This window comes from Plecotus auritus (assembly GCF_963455305.1).
Source record: "Plecotus auritus genome assembly, chromosome: 3".
Lineage (NCBI taxonomy): Eukaryota > Metazoa > Chordata > Mammalia > Chiroptera > Vespertilionidae > Plecotus > Plecotus auritus.
Window position 1 is genome coordinate 131,823,333 of NC_137772.1, and position 27,023 is coordinate 131,850,355.

A 27,023-nucleotide genomic window follows, 5' to 3' on the forward strand; every position below is an offset into this window, starting at 1 on the left:
AGTGTGGGGTGGGTAGTTTGGAGCAGCTGGGGGTGACCAGGCCAGCATCAGGGCAGTTAAGGGCAATCAGGCAGGCAGGCAGGTGAGCAGTTAGGAGCCAGTGGTCCCGGATTGTGAGAGGGATGTCTGACTGCTGGTTTAGGCCCGATCAGGATCAGACCTAAACTGGCAATCGGACATCCCCTGAGGGGTCCCGGATTGGAGAGGGTGCAGGCTGGGCTGAGGGGGATCCCCGCCCCCCCATGCATGAATTTCATGCACCGGGCCTGTAGTTATAGTTTAAAACAAATTATTTTGGGAAATCCATGGGGATTCAGTTGAAGCAATAGTTTTTTCCTTCCAAATGCATACATTTCTCTTCCTCACACAGCAGCATGCTGACAAAGTGGGTAGATGCACACAGAGCCAGGACAAAGGCAGATAGCTTCCTCTTCCTCCCTAGGCCTTTCTAACACAAAATCTGGGGTCTAACAGCCCAACATCTCTAATCAGGTCAGAGCTAGGAAAGGATGTGACTGACTTCATCATACCATGGTTCTGGCTTAGCCCTTTAGCAAAAGGTCAAGGAGAGCTTTCCTGCTGGAGAGAAGGGAGGAATCAACAGGAGGGACCACCTTACCTATGAAATGGACTGCAGCTGTCCGTAGGAAGGACTGCGAGCTCTTCAGGAAGCTGAAGCTCTGAAACAGTAACTCCCCCACTAATTGTCTTTTGCATGTGCTCACCTGTGAAGTCAAAGAGGAGTAATGCTGACAAGGAGAGGGGGGCTGCTGGGAACTCTACTGGAGACCTTCTTGCAGCCATGGCCCTTTCACCTTGCCCACAAGCAGCAGCATTTTCTATCTTCAATCAGCTTACACTATTTGAACCTGTACACTCAGAAAGCCCCACCCCAGCAAAAGTGCACACTCAGCAGGAAGTTCATAAAGAGAATTTTGCTCTTTGGTACCAACATGATAAAGGAGAAAACAAATGATGTGGAGCCAGGAGACCCAGGTTTGAATACTGGCCCTGATGCTGGCCTCAGTTTTTGCATCTGAAGTGTTGAAATAAAACCTGCCTAACCTACCAATGGCTCCAATGGGATAACGGATGTAAAAGTGTAAACTGTAAAGTGCTCTGTCTATGTAAGGCATTCCAATTCACAATACTAGAATTACTCATTTAGTTCCCAACCTACTTGCGCAGCCCTTAAATGTTTACTTTCAACAAGGATTCCTGTCTATGGCTTGTTCTTGACTTCACTGAGGTCACTGAAGCCACAGACCTTTACCACCATGACTGCTGATCTCAAGCCCTGAGGACTCCTGTCTATATCTCTCCCTCTAATCAGAAGGCTTCTATCCCATTGGCATTTACTAACCTTGCATGACGTCCCTAGCCACTGAAGGCAGAGTTTGGGATGCTAAGAGGATCAAATATGGAGAACCAGGGACTGGCATCCCAAATGTGGGTTCTCAGAGTTTGCTGATGAGAAAGAATGAGAATCAAGGAAAAGAAAGAATACATCTTCTGTCAGCCCTCTCCTCTTTACCCACCTAGCCTGCCAGTGAGTCCAAAGCATGCATATTGTAACCCGGCTTCCTCAGAGACTCTCACTCACCAGGTACTTGCATGTTTCTTCCAACACCTGGATGTGATCACTGAGGGTGGTATGCTGAAACATCTGTGTGAAGGATGACCAGCCAATCGCATTAGTCCACTCAGTAAGGGCTGCTCCACAGGCCTATGGGATGGAGACAAGGAAATCCTAAGTCTCCTACAACTCTGCAGAGCCAGGCCAGACCATGAAACTAGCCCATAAGGGGTTTGGTTGAGATTAGTAGCTGGGATCAGGGGCCTTGATCATGTCAAAGTACATAAATAGCTTCAGGGAGCAAAACCATATCAGCCTAAGACTGATGGCACCAAATAGAGGGTAAAAGTGCTCAGATTCAGCACAGAAGATGACAGCAATGAGGTGTAGAGTGAATGCAGACCCCAGACCAGGCTCATGAAAGAGGACTAAAGGGAAGGGGCTGTGCTCTAGCAGAAAGGGTTGAATCAAGCTGAAGTTGGCAGGACAGAGGTCACCAGTACCTTGACCACCTCGGTGTTGTTGTCCTGAAAGCTAAGCAGCAGCGGCACTAAAAAACTGTACAGATGTTTCTGGATGGCGTATCCAGGCTTGAATTGGTTGACTCTATGTAACATGTGCCCAAGGGCAGAGATGGCTGTGATCCTCACCTGGTCCCTCTCCTGCCATGAAGAGCAAAATGGAGATGAGGAGGCTATGGTTTCCCTCTGGCCCTGCCTGGCTTGGCTTTCATACACCCACATTTCATTTTTCATGTCCAAAGGACACTGTTTTTACATACTGTAAAGGCAACATGATTTGTGTAGCTGAGTAATTCTCTTTAGCCCCCTAGAGCTAATAAGCCTCCTAGAGATATGGCACTGTGCTCAGGAAACTAAGATTATAATTTCAGTTCTGCCATGGATCATATCTACAACATATCACTTTATTCTATTCCGGGGATTTAGCTCAAGAATGCCAAATTTAAAAAAAATTAATTGTTCTAGTTATGCTGTAATTGTTTAAATCTGTATTAGCTTGTGTCAATTAGCAATGATCACAAACAGCTAAACTTTACACACTTTCAAGAGTATAGTATTTATATATATATATTTTTAAAAAATATATTTTATTGATATTTTACAGAGAGGAAGGGAGAGGGATAGAGAGCTAGAAACATTGATGAGAGAGAAACATCGTTCAGCTGCCTCCTGCACACCTCCCACCAGGGATGTGCCCGCAACCAATGTACATGCCCTTGACCGGAATCGAACCCGGGACCCTTGAGTCCGCAGGCCGACGCTCTATCCACTGAGCCAAACCGGTTTCGGCGAGTATAGTATATATTAATTGTACTAATATTTATTGAGCATCTATCATGAGCTAGGCACAGTACTAAATAGAGGGATGATGGGACAAGACAGTTCCTGAATTTGTAGGATATGGAAAACAGATATTTTAACAAGTTGAATTATTTTTTGCACAAAACACATAATGGCTAAAAGAGAGATGATTCAATGTTAGTACTTTAATTAAAAAAAACAGGATCCAATACAGTGGTGGAGTAGGTGGAAGTTACACTCACCTCCTCCCAGGATCAAACCAGAACTAACTACAACTACAACTAAATTTTAGAACAATCAACCTAAATAACCAACTGAAGTCCAGCTGAACAGAAGTCTTATGACCAAGGATTTACAGAAGAAGCCACATGGAGACTGGCAGGAAGGACTGAGGCACAAAAAGAGCTGGCCCCACACGTGCAACAGTTAAGAATCTGGAGAGATATTTCACCTACAAAGGTCCACTCTCAGGAGCAACGGGCTCAACTCCACACAGGCTCCCCAGCCTGGAGCACCAGAACAGGAAGAGAAACCCACCTAAGACCTGGCTGTGAAATTCAGTGAAGATTCCATCTACTAGGGAGTGAAGGGAGTCTGCCAGAAACCCAGGAGTCCTCTTAAAAAGTCAGTGCAGAAAATGTCATTTGCAGCCACTCACCTTGGGCTCCAGTGGAGGGAAGGTGGCTCAGAGCAGACTGGAGTCATACAGGGAAAGACTGGGTTGTGTGGCTTCAGGGAGAGAGCTAAAGGGACAGCCACCAAGGTCCTTGTGTTGAATCCCTCTCCCACCACAGTCCACAGATGCCATACTCTTTTAGCCCTGACTGGGTTCTTGGGTTGAGCATTCCCCTCCACAGGGCATCAGCCTGTGGAATGCATTAGTACTGCCCTCCCAAATACCTGTATCCCTGCCCTGCCAAGCTGGCACCAGCCAGCCTGAGTTGGCAGTGCAGGCTTTCTTGGAGGGATCTTTAGGATGTCTAGGCAGACAAACAGGATGTCATAGACTGAGTTCTGTGGCTCTAGGGTGAGGGTCTTTTTCCCCTCACATGCGTGACTGGAGCCACCATTCCTGTGCAAAGCTGTCCATCCACATGACCAAATATTGGTCTGTTTTAGCCTGATAAACTCTGCTGGCCTTACCCTGATGACGCCTTCAGACCCCACCCCACCACAAATGTCTGCAGGCCCCATGCAGGTGGCAGCTGGCAGCTGGCAGCTGGTCTTGGTGTACCATGAGACCTTTGCTGAGTGGCCTCAGAGGCAGCACTGGCTCCAAGTCTGTACATGTATCAACCTGGTGAATACCACTTGCCCCTACCTGGTGACTCACTGAGAACCTACTTCAATTTGCATATTGCCAGAGGCAGTTTCAGTAATTGGGCCTAACAAGTAGCCAGCAGGCATTTTGGCTCCTCCCACATTCACCCTTTTCCTGCAGAGGCTGTCACAAAAGGTGGATTGTTTGTAGCTCCTAACAGGTAGCCCAGGGCCAGTCACAGGTAGCATGTGATATTCACCAGCACCAGAGTCCCTCCCAAGAGGCCTCAGAACCTGGTGGCAGGCTTCAGACCACATCAGAGCACAACCCTATTAGCTCCACAAGTGGCATATCGAAAGGGAGCTTTTGGCAGATACCAGACCTTGCTGGGGTGAATTCTACTTCATGGAGTTAGACATTGAAGTCAGGGTCAATCCTCACAGTCAGCCAGCCTGAAGGTTAACCCCACCCATGGATGGGCCATCAACAATGAAGACTCAAGACAACCCTGGCTAGTGTGCTTCAGTAGGATGGGTGTCATTCCGTGCGCTGAAAGATTGCCAGTTCAATTCTTGGTCAGGTCACATGCCCAGAATGTGGGCTCAGTCCCTATTAGGGGAGCATGCAGGAGGCAGCTGATCAATGCTGCTCTCATACTGATATTTCTCCCTCTCTTTCTCCCTTCATCTCTCTCTGTAAGAAGAAGTAAAAAATCTTTTTAAAAAAGACTCACCTACAACAGGAGGGCTCACGTAACACATTCCCGGAACACCTTGCTCGAGTGATGAGGGAGACAGCACTACCGAAACCCACAAGACACCTACTAAATAAAGCCACCATACCAAGATTGGGAGACATAGCAGATCTACCTAATACACTGAAACAAATACAGAGAGGTAGCCACCATGAGAATACAAGGAAATATGCCCCAAATAAAATAACAGAAGAAATCCCCAGAAAAAGAACTAAAAACAATAAAGGCAAGCAATATACCAAATATAGAGTTCAAAACAATGGTTATAAGGATGCTCAATAAACATACGGAAGAAAGATTGAACTCAGTGAAAAAAAAAAAAGAAAAGATAGTAATAGGACACAGAAACTATAAAAAAGAACTAGTCAAAAATAAAGAGTACTCTAGAAGGAACCAACAACAGACTAAATGAAGCAAAGGATTGAGTTATCAATTTGGATGATAAGGTAGCACAAAACAGCCAATCAGAGCACTGAAAAAAAAAAGAGAATTTTTGTTGTTAATCTTCACCAGAGGATATTTTTCCCTTTAATTTTTAGAGAGAGTGGAAGGGAGTGGGAGAGACAGAGGGAGAGAAACAACGATTAGTTGCTTCCCGCACACTCCCCAACCAGGGCCAGGGATTGAATCTTTGACCAGAATTGACCCTGTGACCCTTCAGTCCATGGGCCGATGCTCTAACCACTGAGTAAATCAGTCAGGGCTAAAGAAAATTTTAAAAAATGAGAATAGCAAAATTGGTCTCTCGGACAACATCAAGTATACCAATGTCTGCATTATCGGGGGCACCAGAAGGAGCAGAAAGAAAGCAAGGGATTAAAAACCTATTTGAGCCGAAACCGGTTTGGCTCAGTGGATAGAGCGTCGGCCTGCGGACTGAAAGGTCCCGGGTTCGATTCCGGTCAAGGGCATGTACCTTGGTTGCGGGCACATCCTCAGTGGGAGGTGTGCAGGAGGCAGCTGGTCGATGTTTCTCTCTCATCGATGTTTCTGGCTCTCTATCCCTCTCCCTTCCTCTCTGTGAAATATCAATAAAATATATTAAAAAAAAAAAGTAGGAAAAAAAAACCTATTTGAAGAAATAATGATGGAAAACTTCCCTAATTTTGTGAAGGAAAAAGACACACAAGTCCAGGAAGTGCAGAGAATCCTATACAAGATAATCCCAAAGAGAACCACGCCAAGACACATCAAAATTATGATTAAAAAAAAAAAAAACCTCTCAGCAATGTAGAAATAGAGTGAACATACCATAACATAATAAAGGCCATATATCACAAACATGCAACTAACATCAAACTCAACAGGGAAAAACTAAAAGATCAGAAACAAGACAGAGATGTCCACTTCCACCACTCTTACACAACATACTACTGGAAGTCATAGCCATAGCAATCAGACAAGACGATGAAATAAAAGGCATCCAAACTGGAAAGGAATAAAGCTGTCATTATTTGCTGATGACATGATACTCTATATTGAGAACCCTAAAGATTCCACCAAAAAAACTACTAGAATTTATAAATTAATTCAGTAAAGTATCAGGATACAAAATAAGTATTAGAAATTGATTGCTTTTTTTCTTTTCTTTTTGGTTGCAATTGTATACACCAATAATAACTATCGGAAAGGAAACCTTAGAGAACAATCCCATTTAAAACTGCGTGAAAATAAAATAAAATAAAATAAAATACATAGGAATAAATTTAATAGAGATAAAAGAACCATACTCAGAAAACTATGGAAGGCATTAAAGAAACACACTGAAGAAGGTACAAATAAATGGAAGCATATACTGTGTTCATGGAAAGAAAAAATTAATATAGTTAAAATGTCCATATTACCTAAAACAATCTATAAATTTAATGCAATTCCTATCATAATATCAATGGTTTATTTCACAGAACTAGAATAATCCAAAAATTTATATAGAACCAAAAAGACACCAAATAGCCAAAAACAATCTTGAGAAAGAAGAACAAAGTTGGAGGCATCACGCTACCTGATATCAAACTACTACAAGGCCATAGTAATCAAAACATCATGGTACTGGTAAAAAAATAAACAAAACAAACAAACAAACAAAAAACAACAACAACATAAAAATCAATGGAACAAAATGGAGAGCCCAGAAATAAATCCTTGCCTATATGGTCAAAGGAGTCAAGAACATACAATAGCGTAAAGACAGTCCATTCAATAAATGATGCTGAAAAAATTGGACAGACACATTAAAAAAAATGAAACTAGACCCTTCTTACACCATACATAAAAATAAATGGAAAGTGGATTAAAGACTTAAACCCATAAAACTTCTAGAAGAAAACATAGTAAAATCTCTGACACTTTTCTTAGCAATATTACTTTCCTGATATATCTCTTTGGGCAAAGGAAACAAGAAAAAATAAACAAATGAGACTACATCACTCTAAACAATTTTTGTACAGCAAAGAAAACCATCAAAAAAGTAAAAAGTCAGTCCAGCTGGCATGGCTCAGTGGTTGAGCATCAACCTCTGAACCAGGAGGTCACAGTTCGATTCCCATTCAGAGCACATGCGTGGGGTGCAGCCATGTGGACATGCAGGAGGCAGCCTAACAATGATTCTCTCATCATTGATGTTTCTATTTCTCTCTCCCTCTCCCTTCCTCTCTTTAGTCAATAAAAAATATTTTTTAAAAACACAACCTACTGGAAAGAGAGGAAGAAAAGATGGCGGCTGGCAGGACAGAGGTGAGGGAAAGAAAGTGAGTGAATGAGGGTATGAAAGGAGAGTGTGTGGATGTGTGTGGTGTGTGTGTGAGTGAGTAAGGGACAGTTAAATCTTGCAGGAACAGCACGGGCTGGCAGACCAGGCTCTCTCAGACAAGGAGAGACTACCACCGCTGCAGGCACTCCCTGGACTTCAGGACTCGGGCACGGAGCCCACGCCATCTTGAAGGGGACAGAGGCTTTTTCTAGGAACTCATCAGAACCACCACCCAGACAGGATTTTGACACTTCCCGCAACCCAGCAGCCACTCCAGCCAAAATCCTGCTACCCCAGCTGCAGACCCAGGGACCCTGGGACTGCCACCTCCAAAGGTGAACCTCTTGGCAGCCGTAAGTGCATCTTTCCCCTCCCCAGCTGCAGAACTCCGGACACCACTTTTGCACATTTCTAGCTGCCCTCAGGCATCCAGGGCACACCACTCCTTAGGCAGCCCCTCAGAGCCACGGGGAGCCCCTGCTGGGTGTGATTCTGTACAGACAAGGGTGTGCTGCCCCGCAGTAGAAATTCTGAACTCCCTTCTCCTGAATAACTGCCCCCATACACCCCAGATGCTTAACTTCAGCACCAGGGCCCCTCGAAGTGCATCAGAGCTCTGCGCCAAATGCACCATCAGCCCGCACATGCATTTCCAACGGGCAGGCAAGCAGAGCCCATCTATCCACAGGGCACTTGTGGGAGCTGCTGTGAGTCCTTGCTGGGTGTGATCTTGGACAAACAGGGACACACTCCCCTGGCAGTAGAAATTCTGAATTCACTCATCCTGGATACCTGCACACTGACACCTCAATTACGTGGCTTCAGTGCCAGGGCCTTTCAGAGTACTTCAGCGCCACTTGCTGGCAAACGCAATACGGGTGCCCCTGTGAACCTCCACTGGGAGCGTGCGCATATCCACCACAGGTGCAGCAGCAAAATCTGAGTCTGCCCACTCCACAACTACAGAACTCTGGACACCACAGTCATGCCTTTCCAGAACATAGGTCTCCTGAGACCCATCATCACAACAGACGGTTCCTGGGTGCCATTATGAGTCCCCGCTGGACACGCTTGATTTCAATCAAGGGCGCAAGACAGCAAAAATTGCGACACCCCTTTCCATTGCTGCTGACTTCTAGACACCACAATTGTACCTTTCCAGCTCACAGACCTACATCAAGAGAACCCAAATAGCTCAAGTAGGGAGCTACACTAGATTACCAGGCCAGGAGACCTGAGAGATCACACCAGTAGCACCATCTCCAAAAGAACCTGAGTATCAAACCAATCGGACCTACAATTAAAACGTTACAGCAAAACATGGGAAGACAAAAAAGCAATCCCCAAAGGAAAGAAAAAGAGGAATCACCAGAAAGGGAGTTAAATGAAATTGAGGCTAGCAGCATATCAGAGAAAGAAATCAGAGTAATGGTTATAAGGATGTTTAAATGGCTGGATGACAAATACATGCAACTTAATGACAAATACACACAACTCAATGAGAACTATAAGGAGCTGAATGAGAATGTCACCAACATGAAAAGGAACCAAGAGTAGATGAAGAACGACATAGCTGCAATAAAGAACACAATGGAAGGCTTAAACAGTAGACTAGAAGAGTCTGAGGACCGCATCAGCATATTAGAAGACAAGGTAGGAAAAAACACACAAACACATCAGCAACTGGAAAGAAGACTTAAAAAGCAAGAGGAGAGCCTAAGGGAGCTTTGGGACAACACAAAACAAAACAACATTTGCATAATAGGGGTAGCAGAAGGAGGGGAAGAGAAGCAAGGAATAGAAAACCTGTTTGAAGAAATAATGACAGAAAACTTCCCTGATATTGGCAAGAAAAAAACTATGCAAGTCCAAGAAGTACATAGAGTCCCAAACAAGTTGAACCCCAAAAGACCGACACCACGACACATCATAATTAAATTGGCGAACACCAACGACAAAGTAAAAATCTTAAAGGCTGCCAGAAAGGGACAGAAAGTTACCTACAAAGGATCTCAACAGAAACACACCAGGCCAGAAGGGAATGGGATGAAATATACAAAGTCATGCAAAGCAAGGGACTGAATCCAAGAATACTATACCCAGCAAGGCTAGCATTCAAAATTGAAGGTGGAATCAGGAGCTTCACAGACAAAAAGGACTAAGGGAGTTTATTACCACTAAACCAGCAATGAAAGAAATGCTAAAGGGGAGAAGGAAAAAATGGCGGCGGAATAGACAGACATGTCCCGAGCCTTGTCCTGGAGCAGATAGAAATAACAGCTGAGGTTCGCACGGGGAGTGTTTGTTGGTGAATTGAGAGACAGCTATACTCCAGGAGACGGTGCAGGACTGCTGGAAGAAGCTCCCCTGACCGGGCAGCCCCCACTGCTGCTGGGTTCCCTCCTGGAGCAACCGGTCAGACGCGGAGACCATGCCATCTTGAAGGGGAAAGTGGATGTTATCGGAAGCCTGAAAATCTACAACTGCGGCACCCACCGAACAGCTGTGAACCTCAGAGCACCGGTCCCCAATTGGCGTGAACACGCAGATTCAGAGGAGCTCTACTCTCCACGATGGAAAGGTCAGAACTCGTCTGGGATACGGTGAGGTCTCTGCTCTTGTACCATCTGAGTCTGCCCTTTGAGAGTGTCATTTGTGGGTGTAGTTGGGTGCTGTTCTGGTGTAGTCTGAGGCTGAACACTGGGTGTGTTGGTTCTGGGACCTATTGAGAGGTGCAGGTCAAGGTTATCTGCTGCTTGTGACGTGTCTGGGGTCACCTGGTATTAGCTACAAAGTGATCTGCAGATGTTTGCCACTTGTGGTGGACTTGGAGGTGCCTGGGAGAGGATAAGATGCAAACTGAGGCCAGATGCTGCTGGTGCGAGGCTTGGAGATGCTTGGTAAGCGGGACAGGGCATGCCAGGGCCAGATGCTGCTTGTTTGGGGTTTGTGAACCTTTGAGATATTTTTAGAAATGTTGCCATATGCCAAAACAAGCTCTTTGTATGAAACAGTGTTAACCAGGTTGAGGGAGACTCAGATCTGATGCTTGCCTACACATGCAGGGGGAGGAGGGCTTAGCAAAGGAACAGTAGCTTCTGCCAGCACTTCCTCTGGGAGACAGCTGCCCTTCTAGCTTTTCCCTGAAGCCAGATAAGTCAGTTCTACCTTTGGCACCTTTTGAGGTGCTGCCCCAGTGCTGGAGATCAGAGCAAGTGATCCATCAGCGAGTAATTCCATGCAAAGGCCTTTTAAGAGGAATGCCTGTGATTCCAGAAGCACCCTCCCTCCCCTTACTGAGCCACCATCTCTACTGGTTTTCATAGTCATAATTTATGGGGACTTCTCTTGTCAGCACTGGAACCCTGGGCTGGAGGGCCTGGTGTGGGGCTGGGACTCCTCACTCCACAGTGGGAGACCTCACAGCTGAGATATCTCTCTCCATCTTTAACCAGTACATGTGGGTGTGGGACCAGCCCATTCCATACCTCTGCCCCTCCTACTAGCCTTGATGTGGCTTCTTCTGTATATCCTTAGCTTTAGGGCTCTGTTCAGCTCGAATTCAGGCAGGTATCAATGATGGTTGCTCTGTAGCTTAGTGGGAATGTGGTCATGGGAGAAGGGGAGTACAGTGTTTACCTATGCTGCCATCTTGACTGGGAGTGAAAACTACAGAGTTTTAACTAAGTCAATTTATATGACTAGGTGAATGGGAAAGCAGCACCTAGAACCCAAATTTCACAGCCCTTGCCTGCGTCAGTGTTCTTTTCACTTTCTAGGATGCCATTGTGTAGATAATGACCACTTACTATTTCTCAGTTATACCATAAATCTTGATTTACCATTCCAGCAATATGGACGATAACCTGACAACCTTCCCGTTATAGACGTCTTAAAATGCAAAATAAAATATACCAAAAAAATTTAAATAACTACAATTTCAAGAAAGAGAAATTCCCAGTGCCAAAGATAAAGAGGCTGCTGACACTGCAGCTTCCATGGGGTAGGGGGATATCACTGGTTTCTATAGCCTAGGGGTCTGGCTTTTCATATCTATTGGTCTCCCCAACCTGCCCAGAAGGCAACCAGAACCTGTGAAGCAAGCACCATAGGCCGACAGAATGCTCCAAGAGAAGTCGTCTAGTTAACCTCAAAGAGCCAGAAAGGGAACTCACACTGCTCAAAGAGAGTGGGGAAATCCCTCAGTTTTTTTTCTCCTCCTGTTCTCTCATGCCACAGCCCCCACACAAACCCTAGTGGGAATCTATAGGAGCCAAAACTTGGAGGGAGGGAAACCTTACTCTCCATTTGAAGGAGCTGAGACCCCAAGAGGATGGACAAACCTCCATTTCTTCATTTCCTCTCTCTGCCTTCATGCCAGTTGGCCCAAATGTAGGCACAGTCACAGACGTCCCTGGCATTGCAGGGTAACTAAAGCCTCAGCTTTCTGGCCAAACAACTGGAAAAAGGGAGCCCCAGGGAACTGTAAAATCAGGGAGGTTATGGTGAGGGAGGAACTTGGGAAAGTGAACATTCAAAGGGGCAATGGCTCGATATTCAGACTCACATTGAAATTACACTGTGCACACAGAAGGCTAGTCAGAACTTGCAGCCTGAACTTAAGTAGGCCAGTTGCCTTCTAAAGCAAAACTATGAGCATCCTCCATAGGACTTCAATGAGACTCAGAGTCACATAACTTAATATTTATAAAGATGCAATCAAAAATCACTCTGGCCAGTTTTTCTCAATGGTTAGAGCATCAGCCTGTGGACTGAAGGGTCACAGGTTGAATTCCTGGTCAAGGGCATGTACCTCCGTTGCAGGTTCGGTCCTCTGCACGAGCAGGAGGCAACCAATCAATGTGTCTTACTCACATCCATATATCTCTCTCTCTTTTTCTCTTTCTCCCTTCTCCCCCTTCCACTCTCTTTAAAAAAATTATCAATAGAAAAAATATCCTCCGGTGAGGATTTAAAAAAAAATCACTCTATATGTGAAGAGCCTGGAAAATTTGACTCACATGGGAAAAGACAACTGATATGCCAGTTAAGATGAAACAGATGTTGGAATTATCTGTTATAAATCTTAAAGGAGTTATGATACAAAATACTCCAACAACAACACTGAATAGCCTTGTAATGAATACAGAAATAAAAGCCTCAGCAAAGGAATAGACAAGATAAAGAAAAATGGGAAATTTTTAAACTGATAAATACAAATTAGCAAAACAGAGATGTCAGAGGAAAGACTCAGTGAACTTGAAGACAGATCAATAAAAATTATCCAATCTGAACAACAATGAGGAAAATTATTGGAAATGAACTGAATCTTGGGACTGATGGGACAAGAGCAAAAGGTCCAACATTTCTGTCATCAGATTTCTAAAAGGAGAGGCAAAAGAATGTGCTGAAAACTTTTTGAAGAAATAATGGCTACAAACTTTTAAAGTATGGTAAAAGACATAAATATAGAGATTTCAAGAAATTCAGGCTAAACCTAAAAAAATTCATGCCAACACATCCTAAACTGCTGAAAACTAAAGACAAATGTGAGACAAAATAAAGACATTTTCAGACAAAGACTGAAAACTTTTGCTATTAACAGACCCTCACTGAAGAAGCCACAAAGAAAAAAGAAGAAAATCAATCTAGAAGGGAGGAGAGAGCTATAAGAAGGAAAGGTAAATGAAGAAATGTGTAAACAACATCTGGGTAAATCCCAATAAGTATTGACTGTATAAAATAACAACAATGGTGGTGATTATGTTAAACACCAAATTTGGGGATTTTAAAAGAATGTGAAACTAAAATACCAGACAATATTAATTAATAAAATGGGGGCAGTGTAATCAAGCTTCTAAGGTTCTTATATTGTTTGGATGAAGGGTAAAGGTTATCTTTTTGCTTTGTCAAGTCAAATATACATGTTGGACTTTAAAAGTAACAGAAAAATAGATGAATCATGGAGTGTTCAGGCTCTTAGAGATTATAAGACTGATACAAAAATAATTCAAATCCAAGGTTCAAATATTAAAAATTGATAGATGCCAGAACAGGAATACTGTAAGTAAGCATACATCTCTGATGTGAAGTCCCTTCAATTCAAAATGTCTCTGATCTGTAAAGAGGGTGAGAGATAGAGTGGGCTGTTATTGGCCTGGGAAATTCAGATTTCTGAGCCTTTGGGTTCTTGTAACAAGGCTCCTAGCATTCTAGGGTCCCTGTGTTGTTTGGAAGGAGGGTAGAAGTTATGAGTTCTTCCCCCACTCTTCAAGTCTGCAGGGGAAGATCATTGGAGTCAGAACCAATTTTACATCAGTATGTCACATTTTGCCCTTCAGTGGCTCTTTCAGGGAATATGTGGTAAAAGAGCAAGTGGATGAGTGCTACACCTGTATGTAATAGGGAGTGAATTTTGGACCTGTCTAATGTACTGCTTCAAGTAGCCAAGTCTCCTTTTATCTGCCCCTCAGTGATTTTACCCTTCCACCAAGTCCCATAGCCCTGCCCCAGTACCCTTAATTCAGCTTCCAGGGTTCACCTTCAGCCCCAGCCCATACTATACTGTTTCCAACTAATCCTAGGGATTTAGACCCATACATCATTGATGAGTGGACGCAGATGCTTCGAAATGCTGCAGAACACCGCCTTGACCTCCCCTCCTTGCCCATGGTAGATGATGTTCCGTAGGGCCTTCACTGCCTGAACTGTCACTCGCGCCTCACTCTTCAAGAAGTCACGCAAGAATGGAACCAGGCTCTTCAGAGACTCTGACTATTTGGAAGAAGGCAGAGATCACTTATCCTCTGGGGATCATGCAACACTTTAGGGATAGGGTTTTGAGAAAACAGGTGGTGCGTAAAAAAACACAGACCTAGGGAATCTAGGGGCTGGATGTGCAGAGGAAGTGGAAGGCTGGTGCTCAGGGTGTTTGGGAGGTTAGATGGCCAGGCTATGTAAGCCTATAAACTGGATGTTGTACTGCCTTAGGATGTGGGGTTGAGAAATATACTAAGCTCTGGGTAATTAAGAGACCCTAAGTGGTTCAGAGACTAACATTTGATTCCCATTGGGACCCCCACTTTTACTTGTCTTGGATGCAGTGCCAGGTTACTGATTCCACGGAGTCCAATTTCTTTCATGATGAGGTTGGGCTCCTTAATCCACTTGACTAGATTGCCCACAAAGTCTTGCCCCAGAGTCTGAGCCACTGATCGATGCCAGAGGAGCTGTGGAAGCAAGGATACTACAATGATGGATGGAGAAAAGGTCATGGGTACCTGATGTCTCTCTAGCTCCCCTCAGGCCCTATACTCAGGTAAGAACTGTGACCAGTTGAGAGCAGTGGTAGATCTGTGCACATGGGGTAGAGTCTAAGGCAGTGGTTCTCAACCTTTTTAATGCCGCGACCCTTTAATACAGTTCCTCATGTTGTGGTGACCCCCAACCATAAAATTATTTTCGTTGCTACTTCATAACTGTAATTTTGCTACTGTTATGAATTGTAATGTAAATATCTGTGTTTTCCGATGGTCTTAGGCAACCCACAGGTTGAGAGCCACTGCTATAGAGCCTAAGACCATTGGAAAACACAGATATTTACATTATGATTCATTAGCAGTAGCAAAATTACAGTTATGAAGTAGCAACAAAAATAACTTTATGGTTGGGGGTCACCACAACATGAGGAACTGTATTAAAGGGTCGCGGCATTAAAAAGGTTGAGAACCACAGGCAATGGATAACGCTGATAATGTTAGCATTTTGGGCCCAATCCTGGGATCCTAAAATCATTCTGGGGGGACTAATGTTGCTGTTCCCCTCCCAGGCAGGCTTTTTTTAACCAGGCTCTGAAATGGCAGGGAAGCAATCCACACTCAATTCTATTCTTTCCACTTTCTGGGGCAAGTTATTTAACATTTCTGTTAAATGTTCCTCAGCTACAGGAAATGAATGGCTAGGGCTGCGGTCCTCTCCCCAGGCTTTCACCTGTGCATAGATGGTCCTGGCCAAGATCTTCCGACGATAATCTACGCTGTCGAGGAGGTTCTTGGCAAGGTTCAGAATTCGGTGCAGCATGACTGGTTCACAGTTCTTCACAATGCCGCTGGGGTGGGGCAGAGGAAGCCAAGAGTTGCTGGGTGGGGAGTGGGCAGTGGTGGAGGGGAGGTGGCAAGGGAACAGTATGCACAGAACAGGGAAAATGTGAAGGCTGAGGTCTGGGAGATGAGGAAGGGAGGGTTAAAGGCTGCTATAGTTGAGTGCTGTGCCCTGGAAAATTGGGACTGGGGGCTAGAGTGGTATTAGGCATGCTGGGGAAATGGTCCCACCTTGTCAGTTCCATGATCCCTATGTAGTAAAATTTAGGGCAGGACAGAAGATCCCAGCACTTATGCTCATCTGCATAGACCACCACTCCATCATATGCAGCTGCGAACAACACCAGCTTCACCACCTCCAGGGCACAACTGAAGGCCAATCATCACAAGGTGTGTGAAAAGAAGGAACAGAAGGATGGACAAGGTGTTATGCCGTAGTTTGCATCCTTATCCTGGCAAGCCAGGAGTCAGTTCTCTAATCTGGTAGCTAGCTGGATCCTGCTTTCCAGCTGATGATAAACCATGGCAATATGAAACCCATCTCCAATTGTTTGTCTGCTCACCGCTTCAACCTTGGTGCTCATCCAACCACAGAGTCTTGTAAAGAGACTATAAAGATATGCTAGTGCCTCAGCTTTCAAATTCTGCTCTCCAGGTGTAAAAGGGTTAGGATATCTCTTCACCTCCACACCAACCTAACCACAATGTCTCTGGTTACTGGTTTTCTTTATTTTCTTACTGTAAGATTTCACTTGAGTAGAATATCCTGACTTTTAAAAAAAAGTCTGACAACCACTTATTTAGTAGTTCAACACCCATCTTACTGCAGAAAACTGCAGTAGTGACTTGCATGAGATGTCACAGCTAGTGACAAAGCTAAGCCAGAGATCATCCAGATTCGAATGGCTCAGCTGCATGGAGAGAATTCAATCTTTCATGTGCCGAGTCATGAACAGAGACGTGAACCGCTGAGTGAAGCAGAAGAGTGCATGCAGGGAAAAGAGTAATGAGAAACTTGAAAATATGTGCGAACATTCCAGCACATGATGCTGCAGCACCCACACCGACATTCTAGCTCTACTGCTGTCAGTCTCTTCTTCAGTATCCCTAGGGATTGGCATTTAGTTGTCCAGGGCCCTCTGGAGTTCACTAGTCTCATTTTCCATCACACCAGGGTTAGGCTTACCTAGTAGGGTCAAAGGTCTTGCCTGAGCCCCCATCCTTCCTGTAGACCACCATCTTCTGGGAGGCATTTTGCTCAATCACCCAGTAGAGATGACATAGCACAGCCAGCAATAGCCGGGGGTAGAGCTCCTGGATGGCCTCCCGGCACAGGGACCCGGATAGCATCTCACACAAGGCACACGCCGCCTGGGGAGGACACATGGAAAGGCGGAATCAGAATTGACTTGGTCTGGTAAAGACATAAATGGTCCCACAATCCCACACACTGAGTCCATCCCTCCATCCCCTCCCCGCCACCCCCCCCCCCCCGCCGCCGTCACTGTCCAAAGGTCACAGTTCACTCTGACTGAGGTTTTTAAGCAGCACCCAAAGACTGAAAGCCCACAGCTCATCCCTGGGGGAAATGAGGGGCCATACACATGTAATCTGCTCTCTCTTTATTCCCAAACATTAAAAACAAAAAGGGAACCAAGTCTAAATTTTCAGCAGAAAATAAATGGTCCACCCAATTTCAGGCAACCAAACTTCATCCTCTGCCCTCACCAGCCCATGCCCCTGGCCAGGCCCCAGGAAAATGGGTGCCAGACCCAAACACAGGAGACAGAAAAAGCTGATTAACTCTGAACATCAGTTTCCTTATCCATGAAATGGGATTGATTCCTGCACTTTCTACATCATGCAGTTCTTGGACGTACACGGTTAAAGTGCTAACCATATGTGCAGTATTAGTGAGTCCAGTGTTAACCATCTTCTCTTCACTGCTCCCTAATACCTGCTCGCACCCTCCAGGTGCCCTTTAATCTTCAGCTCTGCATGCAAGTCCCAGACATAAGTCCTCAGCCCCACCCCTCCCCATGCTCACCTCCACGGGCTGCAGGGCTATCTCAGTCATTCCCTCTGTGGAGTGGTTTTCCAGGATGCCTATTAGCAGCTGCAGGATGTTGATTGTGGTCTCTCGCTCAGTGCCGAACACTTTCCACAGGGCCAGAATAGTTCTGCAGGACCCAGGGACAGCTATGTCATGGGCCCTGGTAATCATATTCTAGTGCCCATCTGGTCTTGAGCCCATGAAGTGCCTGTTCTCAGGTTCTAGAGGGAGGGAGGCCCAAGAGGACTTGGCCAAAGAACATGAAGTTTGATTGGCATCAAGAAGAAAGCATCCTTGTGCAGTGATTTTTAACATGGGCTTGGGGTGGAGCAGGGGAGGGTTTACTGGGATGGAGTGTGCTCCTGGGTATGGGAGTGGTACCTATCCCAAGGGAGGGGCCTGTTGAGCAGCAGGGGCACAACACTGTGGGTGCTGTTGCCTGCCAGCAAGCACAGGGCCCGAAGGATCTCCTCCTTTGTGTTGGGCTCCAGCTGCAATTTGAGCCGTTCCAGGATGCCCGCCACAATTTCCTCAACCTGCAGGGGAGAGCCAGAAAAACCCCAGTCATTCCTTCTTTACTTCCTTCCTTCCTCCTCCCTCTCTACTAAGTCTTCAAACTCAAGGGGCCTAGTTGCAATCCTGTCAGTGACTCTTCTGAAGGCAGAGTTCTGGGGTGCGAAAGGCCAGACCAGCTGGGCCCACCAAAGGAAACTCGTGCCAAGGCCCACTAGAGCAAATGCCTGCCCACAGCCCCAACATCCAGAGAGGAGGTCTGAGGTTGCCCAGGAGACACAAGGCCCTCCAAAAGGAAGGCAAAAGCCCTGGACGCACTTCAGGGCTTTCCCTTCCAGCTAAGGTCAACTTCCACCCCTGAAACTGCAGGGACAGTGGCACTGGATGTGGAAAGACCATAGGGCTCTCATCTGGTGCTCAGCACTCTAAACTATGGACCTCTGGGAAGCCCATTTCACTGCAATGTCTCAAGGACACCATCATGGTGCCCTTCCATCTCTGGTACCTAAGCCAGGCCAGTCACATAAATGAGTGGAGGCAATGGGTGTCTGGGGATTCAGAGAGAGAAGGGGGTGGACAGCTTGTGACACATATAAAGAGGATGGTGGCCACTCAGAGAGTTGTCCTATGTGACACCATTTTAAAGTTGTTTTATTTTCTTAGTGAAGTGAGAAACACATTTTTAAATGCTAGGCCTTCCCATTTTTATGTTAGCTTAAAAGAAAATTTATGCAAAGTTCAGTCATTCTGTGATCTTCCTTGTTTGCAATTCACAGCCTTACCCCCTCACAGAGGTCTAAGCTCCTGACACCCCATGGGGTCGGGGTGAGTCCCCCAACAATGCCTACACCCCTGCACATGGCTGTCATTAACGGAGGAATCAGCCACCCAGATAGGAGGCACTGCAGTTACAAGCTCAGGATTACAAAGGTCAGAGCTCATGGGACCACAGAGGGAATCTAGTGCAAGCCTACATTTTAGAAGTGAAGGAATTAAAGCCAGCTGAGGAGAGGGATTTGGCTAAGGCCCTTTGGCTGGTTGGTAACAGAGCCAGGACAAGAGCCAGGGCTCCTGACATTCCAGGCAGAGCTCCCACCCAGCACCACACTACCTTTATCAAATCTGTGCCCCGCTTTTTCATGACAGCGCTCATCAACTGGGCTGCAGCCAGAGACACCTTTGCCCTGCTGCCAGTCAGCTCCTCCATGGCCGTCAGCACCAGGTTGGTGAGCTGGTTCTGGGTGAAGTACTCTGCAAAGGCCTGCAACAGGGTGGGATTAGATGGTGCTATCAGTCTGGACCCAGGGTCCCCCCTGCCTGAGACAGCCTGTGCCTTTCTTCTTGGTGAGGGAGGACTTCTCTTGGGAGCTTATGTGCTTCTGTCCTAGGCTTGTGCTGTCTGCCTAACTCCTAGAAGACCCTTTCACTGGGGACAGAGTCCTGGGGATGGAAGGGAGGAAACACTGGTCTCAAGTGCAATGTGGGGCTCAGAGGTCAGTGGGTGCAGAGGCAGAACCCCGGGAGAGGAGAACCGGGGCTAAGATCCTCAGTGACATCCCTTTGAGTCTACACATTGCTCACAAAGCAGCATTAGCATGAAGCAAATGCTTCTGGGGGGACGGGAAAAAGAAGGATTAGGACCCATGATGCTCAAGGGGGAACAAATCGTAGCATGTGATGGGAAAATTTCCCCCAAAGGAGAAGTTCACATCTAGTAATGGAATGGGAAGGGAGACAGGATAAGAGTCCCACCCCAGGAGTCTATAATAGAGTGTAAATGAGTGGCCCAGGCTTTCCCCACTTTGTCTCTGGTCCTGCTCTCTCACCTCGGCAATCTCAAAGGTGTTGTTATAGAACACATTGGCACTATATGCTTCATTCATGTCCCCTTCTTCCCACAAGCCCTGCATTTTCTTCTTCATCTCTGAAACAAAGACACACCACCCCACCCCTCAGACACTCAGAAGGCATGTCAAGCTCCCCCTTTGCCACCTTCTAGACCAAAACTCCCACTGAACTAAGTCAGCTTGGGGCTATGTATGTCCTGTGGGGCTGAGAGTAGAGGAATGGGCATTAAGATACGAAATGGTGGGAGCTGAGGTAAAAAACAAACAAACAATCTTGCCTGTCTCACAGGAGAGATAGAATTGGGTAAAAATATGGGGCTCAGCCAGAGGAGCAGAAACTAATTCAAAAGAAGTATTTCCTATGTAGGTATTTTGTCCCAAGAGATTATCTGTAGATGTTTGGGGGTCGGTTCCTCAATGGAAATGAGGTACTCAAGCAACTTCTTGGGACGAGTGTGTGGGGATGGCCAGGCCTAAGTGGGTGGTTGGAGGGGGAGTGGTAAGAGAAGGTTCCTCATACGTTTTTTCTTCAAGAGGATACAGTAGAGGTTGTATACAGCCTGGGAAGATAGGAAGCAGATGTTGTCCACTGGGTCCTGGCAGCGCATGGCCAGCAGCTTTACCAAGTGCCCCAGCCGGGTGAATTCAATTTCCATCTGGGGAAGGAAGCTGGAAGTCACAAGTTATCCCGGCCATTCCCTTAGGCTGAGTTATCACAGGAAGAACTCAGAGGAGGAAATGCATATGCCAGAGACATGAAAGGTGAGACTATGTGAGGTTAATGGGAATGGAATTAGATAGATGAATTGTGGCCATAAAGGACATAAGAGGTCATAGTTTTATAATTACCTTACTCTATCCCTCTTCTTTGCCCCTTGACACCCCACTCATCTGTCAAGTCTAGTTCAATGCCTTCTTCTTTATGAAGCTTTCCCTGCCCCCTCACTTGTAATCGTTTTGCTCTTTTAGTCCCACTATATTTGGCTTATATATTCATTATCACCTTCTACTTAAGTTTGTTCTATGCATGCCTCTCTCCCCAGTGGTCTGTAAGATTCATGAAGTCAGAAACTATCTTGGTCATCTGTGTATTCGCTATAGCACCTAACACAGTGCTTGGCACAAGGTGAGTATTTAGCAATTGCTTGTTCAGACAAATAGCATCAAACTGAACCAAGTGGGATGAAATAAAACTGATGGATGGAGAAAAAGAGCAAGTACTAGTAGAAGATGTCAGATGGAGAAAGGAGAGAACAGGACGGGATGTACAAGAGAAAACAGCATGGGCCAGGGAGAAGGAGGATGAGATTGAGTGAGTGAAGCTAGGTAATATATATGATGAAGGTAGGGATAAGGGCAACCAGACAGGGTATGAGGACTCAGACTCCAGGGCAGGCTGCCACTCACTTTGAAGTCCTCCATTTTTGCCGTAAATCCAAGAATCCGTGCAGTACACCACATGGCCCGTTCACGCTCATTGTCCTTCTGGGAATTAAGCCATGTGTCCATAAGCTGGAGGAAGAAGATAGTAAAAGGAGAGGCCCATTCATCTGTGTCCCAGAGAACAGGAAGATATTCTTGAACCTGGCTTTTACAAAGTATTAGGGCAAGAGTTCTGACAGCAGGACCTCTTTTGCCAAGAGGCAGGTTATATGTGGGTCTGGCACCAGAGGTTTCATTCTCTCCTCTCTCCTATCAAGTTTACAAGATATTATATCCTCCAGCCCCCAATTTTCCCTTCATCTAGGTGCTAGGAATCGCCTCAATTCCTACCCCTTTCAGGTTAAGCAGTGGCTCTCAAAATATATCAACTCTGATTCACTTCAGTGCTTCAACATAACCCCCGAGTTCCCCTACCCTCCTCTTCCCATTCTTCAGTAGAAAAAGAACTTGGTGATAAAAAGTAAGAGTCACCCTATTCACAGATTCCAGAGTAAAGTGTGTGTAAATCTACTTGAAAAATATAATTATAAATGGTTTCACTTGAAACACAATGTAAAAGTGTCTCACCTTTGGTAAATTATGGGTCCCAAATATGGGTCCTGCTACTTGTCAATCTACACTCATCAATCTGACAATGATGCAACCACACAGACAGTGATATATAATTGAAAAAGAAGAAGAGTAGCAGATGAAAAATCCACAGCCAACTCAAAAGAACACTGATGCTTCACTGATCAGAAGAAACACTTCCTGCCCTAGTCAGTTTGGCTCAGTGGATAGAGCGTCGGCCTGAGGAGGGTCCTGGGTTTGATTCTGGTCAAGGACACATGCCCAGGTTGCAGGCTTGATCCCCAGAAGGGGGTGTGCAGGAGGCAGCCAATTAATGATTCTCTCCCATCTTTGATGTTTCCATCTCTACTCTCTCCCTTCCACTCTGAAATCAATTTTAAAATATTGTTGAAAATTGAATAAAGTCTATGTCTTACAATAGTGTGTCAACATCAATTCCTCATTTTTTGTGTGTTTTTTTAAATATGATTGTATTGATTTTAGAGAGAGAGGAAAGGAGAGGGAGAGAGATAGAAACGTCCATCAGAGAGAAACATTGATCATCTGCCTCCTGCACATTGTCCCCCTGCCACACACACACACACACACACACACACACACACACACACACTGGGGATCAAGCCTGCAACCCAGGCATGTGGCCTGATCAGGAATTGAACCAGTGACCTCTTGGTGCATGGGCCAATGCTCAGCCACTGAGCCACACCAGCCAGGAAATTCCCTGGTTTTAATAGAGGCTCTATGTACTATTTATGCAACTCCCAGTGAATCTACAATCCTTTCAAATTTAAAAGTTAAGAAGAAAACCAGTAGCAAAATGATTACAAGCAGTCAAAATGTCCATCCATAGAGGACTGATTGAATAAACTATATTACATGCACAGCATATATGAAACCATAAAAAAATAAGGAGTATACCTGTGAAGTGATGTGGAAAAATGAAAAAAGCAAGGCCAAGAGCACTGAATAGAATGTGCTAACTACTGTGTAAAACAGAAAGGGAAATAAGAATATACCATAAAAAGAGATTTGCTTATTTTCAGAAAAGAAAAACAGGAATGACAAACCAGAAGTTAATGAAAATGGTTGTTGGGTAAGTGGGAATGAGGTTAAGAGGATCAGTTTGGAGCAAAAATTCTCCGAGTAAAACTTTACATGGTTTTGCTAGTAAGTTTTAAATTATGTAAATCTTTATATAATCAAGCGGGACTGGAGGAAGTTCCGTGCAGCCCCGGCCCCGTGGGGTGGGACTCCGGGACTCAGGGCAGTCCCACGCTGCGACAGCAGGGTACCGGGTCTCGCACAATTTTGCGTGCTGGGCCCCTAGTATTTTAATAACAACAGGAACTGCAAAGAAATCTTGAACTTCCTGTGGTAATTGGGGAATAGCAATTTCAGGAGAAAGCCAAAGTATCACAATGACATTAGCATAGAGTAAATCAAGTCCATAAAAAGACAATTTTAAAATGGACAAATCATTTGCACCTGCACCTCACTTCTTTGAGCCAAGCAGTTTGTGAACATCTCATTGGATTACCAAATGACTGTATTAACTAGGTACTATCTGTCATTCCATTTTCCGGGATAAACTGAGGCAAACAGAAGTTAAATAACTTCCCAAGACCATACAGCAAACATCAGAGCCACGATCTGGAACCATCGTGTATGGAAGTCCAAAGCCTGTGTTTTAAACTTTTAACTGCTATGAGGGAGCAGTGGGCAGCTGAGAGAGAAGCTGGCCACAGCTATGGCTGAAGGGGGAGAAGGAGGAAGTTCTCTCCTCTAAAGCCAAGACCAATATTAGCTATTAGATCTTAGCCCTTATTATCCTTTCCCTAAAACCTTTGCACCCAATCTTCATCAGCAGTTCTACCTCTTAGTTTTTCTTACTGTGAAAATAAACAGTCCCTAGCCTAGACTGTTTTCCTGGTCTGTTCCCAACTGTACTAGGTTGATGGTGTTCCCCCCACCCCAAATTCATGTCCATTCAGAACCTCAGACTGTGACCTTGTTTGAAAATAGGGTCTTTGCAGATGATTCAAATTAAGGTGAGTTCATACTGGATTTGTGGGTCCTACCCCAATGACTGCTGTCCTTATTAAGACCCCTAGCTGGTTGGGCTCAGTGGATAGACTGTGGCCTGCGGACTGAAGGGTGCAGGTTCGATTCCAGTTAAGGACACATGCCCGGGTTGTGGGATAAGTCCCCAGTGGGGGTTGTGCAGGAGGCAGTGGATCAATAATTCTCTCTCATCATTGGATGTTTCTATCTCTCTCTCCCTCTCCCTTCATCTCTGAAATCAATAAAAACATGTTTTTAAAAAGCACACACACATACACACACACACACACACACACACACACACACACACGTAAGAATGCCCTGTGAAAATAAATGGAGGCACAGATTAGAATGCTATGTCGACAAGCCAAGCAATACCATGGGTTGCCAGGAATTACCAGAAGCTAGGAGAGATGCATAAATCAGATTCTCCTTCACAGCTTCCAGTAGGAACCAAACCAGCCAATACTTTGATTTAGGACTTCTGTCCTTTATGACTGAGAGAGAATGTATTTCTGTTGTTTGAAGTCACTTCATGTGGTATTTATTTATGACAGTCCTAGGAAATGAATACACCAACGTTCGGGGGCTTCTTCCCACTGACCTGCAAGCAGTTCTGGATCCGGGTGGGCATCTCAACAATAAGTGTCTCCATTAGTCTTAGGAGGGATTGCATGGTCTCCTTAAACAGATCCTGAGGGGGGAAATGGAACTTAAACAAATGCCAACCTGTCAGCCCCAACCCTCCTTCTAAACTGTTCAGCATTCTGGCTCTCCCAGCCGTCCTTGAGAAAGCCTGCTCCAAAAACTTCCCCTACATTTCAAGCACTCCTGGCTCTTCATTCATTTGAATAAATCCCTCTGTCATTTCTGCAGAGCACAAATGTCTGCCTGGTTTGTAGTGTGTCCTGGAGTTCCCCTGCAACATAGCTACCCTGCCTTCTCCATCCCCACTCCCTGAACCCCTGGGATACAGCTTCAGTAAGCAGCCAAGACTGACAGGCTGGCTGGCTCCAGGTGGGAGGAGGACTGGCCTAGCTTTCTGTCTGCAGAGCAACTGATTCACAAAAGCTAGGACAGTGGGTTTCTCCCTCTGACCCTTTAATGAACCAAGTGGCCTTGCCCAAAGCCTTATAAAGAGAGTAGGTGATCTGCCAAGGAGGGCTTCTAAACGTAGGTCCTGCTGGGAGAACCAGAGCAACATTGTCGTAGATCTCAGCCACTAAAACCGAAAAGTAGGGGAAAGAAAAAGAAAGGCAGCTCTCACTGGAATAAAGTACTCAGAAGAAACCTACAAAGGTGTAAAGCTATTCTTCCTGGGCAGCTGGAATTCCCAGCTTGCTCCAAACACAAGGAAATCCTGTCAAAATACCCTCCTCATCCGAATCAGATTTACACCGAGGAAGGCCAGAGAAAACCCACCTCCACCTTTTCTATATGTACCAGTCTTTCCTACATAAAATAACTATGAACTAAAAAATAAGGATTACCAGAAATCTGATGAAAAGGATGCCCAAGGTGAACAAACCAACTGACCTTAAAGAAAATCAAGCTAATTCAGTAAATAGTAGAAACTTGTATTTTTAAATTCTTTTTAATAGCTTCAAAAAAAATTCAAGAGCCTAAGGCATCAATAAAAGAAGAACAACCAGGCAAGATAAAGGTGTAATCAGAACTCATGAAAGAATTCCTAGGAATTAAACATGTGAATGTAAATAAAAAAATTGAATCCCTCTTTTCTTGCTCAAGGAAACACTGCAGGCCCTATAAGAAATAGACTCTGATTTCTTGCTCCTGGGATTCCCTGGCTTTATTTACCTATAAAACTTTAGTCAAATCATATCTGAACCTTCTAGTGTGGTTTCAATCACATAGCAGTTACAAAGGGAAGGATCAAGTGTCTGCCTTTGGGCCAGAGTGTTAAAGTGGAGGCAGTGGTAATCAATGGGTAGAAGAAGGAAGTTAGATCTCAGGAGTAGAGTTCAGACTACATGATCCAGGAACCTCTTCTTCACAGGAGGGCTTCCAATGATTTCTTCTTTTTATTAAGGAAGGCAGAAGACTCTTACATAAAACTGCCAAACCTATCCTTCCCATCTTCTTAAAAAATTAAAAAATAAAACCAAAGAGACAAACATTGAAGAGTTACTTACCACATTGGCTTGGCCCTCCTTGGGACTAGATGCCTCCTTTTGCAAAACTTCTATGGAGGGCAGGCAGAACACACTCTTGAAGCATGTGCTGAGTAGCTCTACTCTTTCTTCTATCTCTAAGAGGGGCCTGAGCATCCTAAGATCCAGGGAGAAGAAGTGTAACCAGTGTTGTCAGGAATAACAACTGAGAAGGTTATAGAAAGAGAAGGTGGAGACAGAGGAATAAGTGGGAGCAAGAAAGAGGTAGATATCAGAAGGAAGGGTATTAAAAGAAGAAAGGGAGGAAACGTAAGTAAGGGTGAAAAGAGCCAGGAAGATGGAAAGAAAAGAACTAAGGGAAAGAGAAGAGGCATGACTATTGCAGGAAAGGGTACTGATATTTTGAGAGAATGGGACATCAGTGATGGAGATGGAGGTGCCTATCAGAGACAGCACTGAAAGCAAAGGACGCCTGGGGCAGAATTAACAGCAAGTGCCTATAGAGATAGGAGAGGCCATCTCTACCAGGTGCTTTGAAAATCCCATTAGAAATATTGGCAAAAAGAAGTGGCAGATATTGTCCAGTAAATGTCTACTATTCCCTTATGCTAGAAGATGAAGCAGAAAATAAGAGGAGGGGATC

The 27,023-nt window shown here is 45.1% G+C and overlaps 1 protein-coding gene across 1 annotated transcript in view; it reads right to left on the reverse strand.

The window, feature by feature from the left end:
* LOC308244174 (maestro heat-like repeat-containing protein family member 1) overlaps positions 1–27,023 on the reverse strand; it is a gene marked incomplete at both ends in the record, with an annotated part of 86,292 nt that overhangs the window by 7,164 nt on the left and 52,105 nt on the right. The window contains 16 exons of the mRNA XM_080660160.1: positions 620–725; positions 1,604–1,726; positions 2,080–2,238; positions 14,263–14,436; positions 14,751–14,891; positions 15,652–15,799; positions 15,993–16,130; positions 16,948–17,132; positions 17,809–17,941; positions 18,196–18,350; positions 19,439–19,588; positions 20,154–20,251; positions 20,695–20,830; positions 21,582–21,686; positions 24,853–24,942; positions 26,402–26,537. Of these exons, the coding sequence (XP_080516286.1) occupies positions 620–725; positions 1,604–1,726; positions 2,080–2,238; positions 14,263–14,436; positions 14,751–14,891; positions 15,652–15,799; positions 15,993–16,130; positions 16,948–17,132; positions 17,809–17,941; positions 18,196–18,350; positions 19,439–19,588; positions 20,154–20,251; positions 20,695–20,830; positions 21,582–21,686; positions 24,853–24,942; positions 26,402–26,537 (2,177 nt within the window). The remainder of the gene's footprint in view (positions 1–619; positions 726–1,603; positions 1,727–2,079; positions 2,239–14,262; positions 14,437–14,750; positions 14,892–15,651; positions 15,800–15,992; positions 16,131–16,947; positions 17,133–17,808; positions 17,942–18,195; positions 18,351–19,438; positions 19,589–20,153; positions 20,252–20,694; positions 20,831–21,581; positions 21,687–24,852; positions 24,943–26,401; positions 26,538–27,023) is intronic.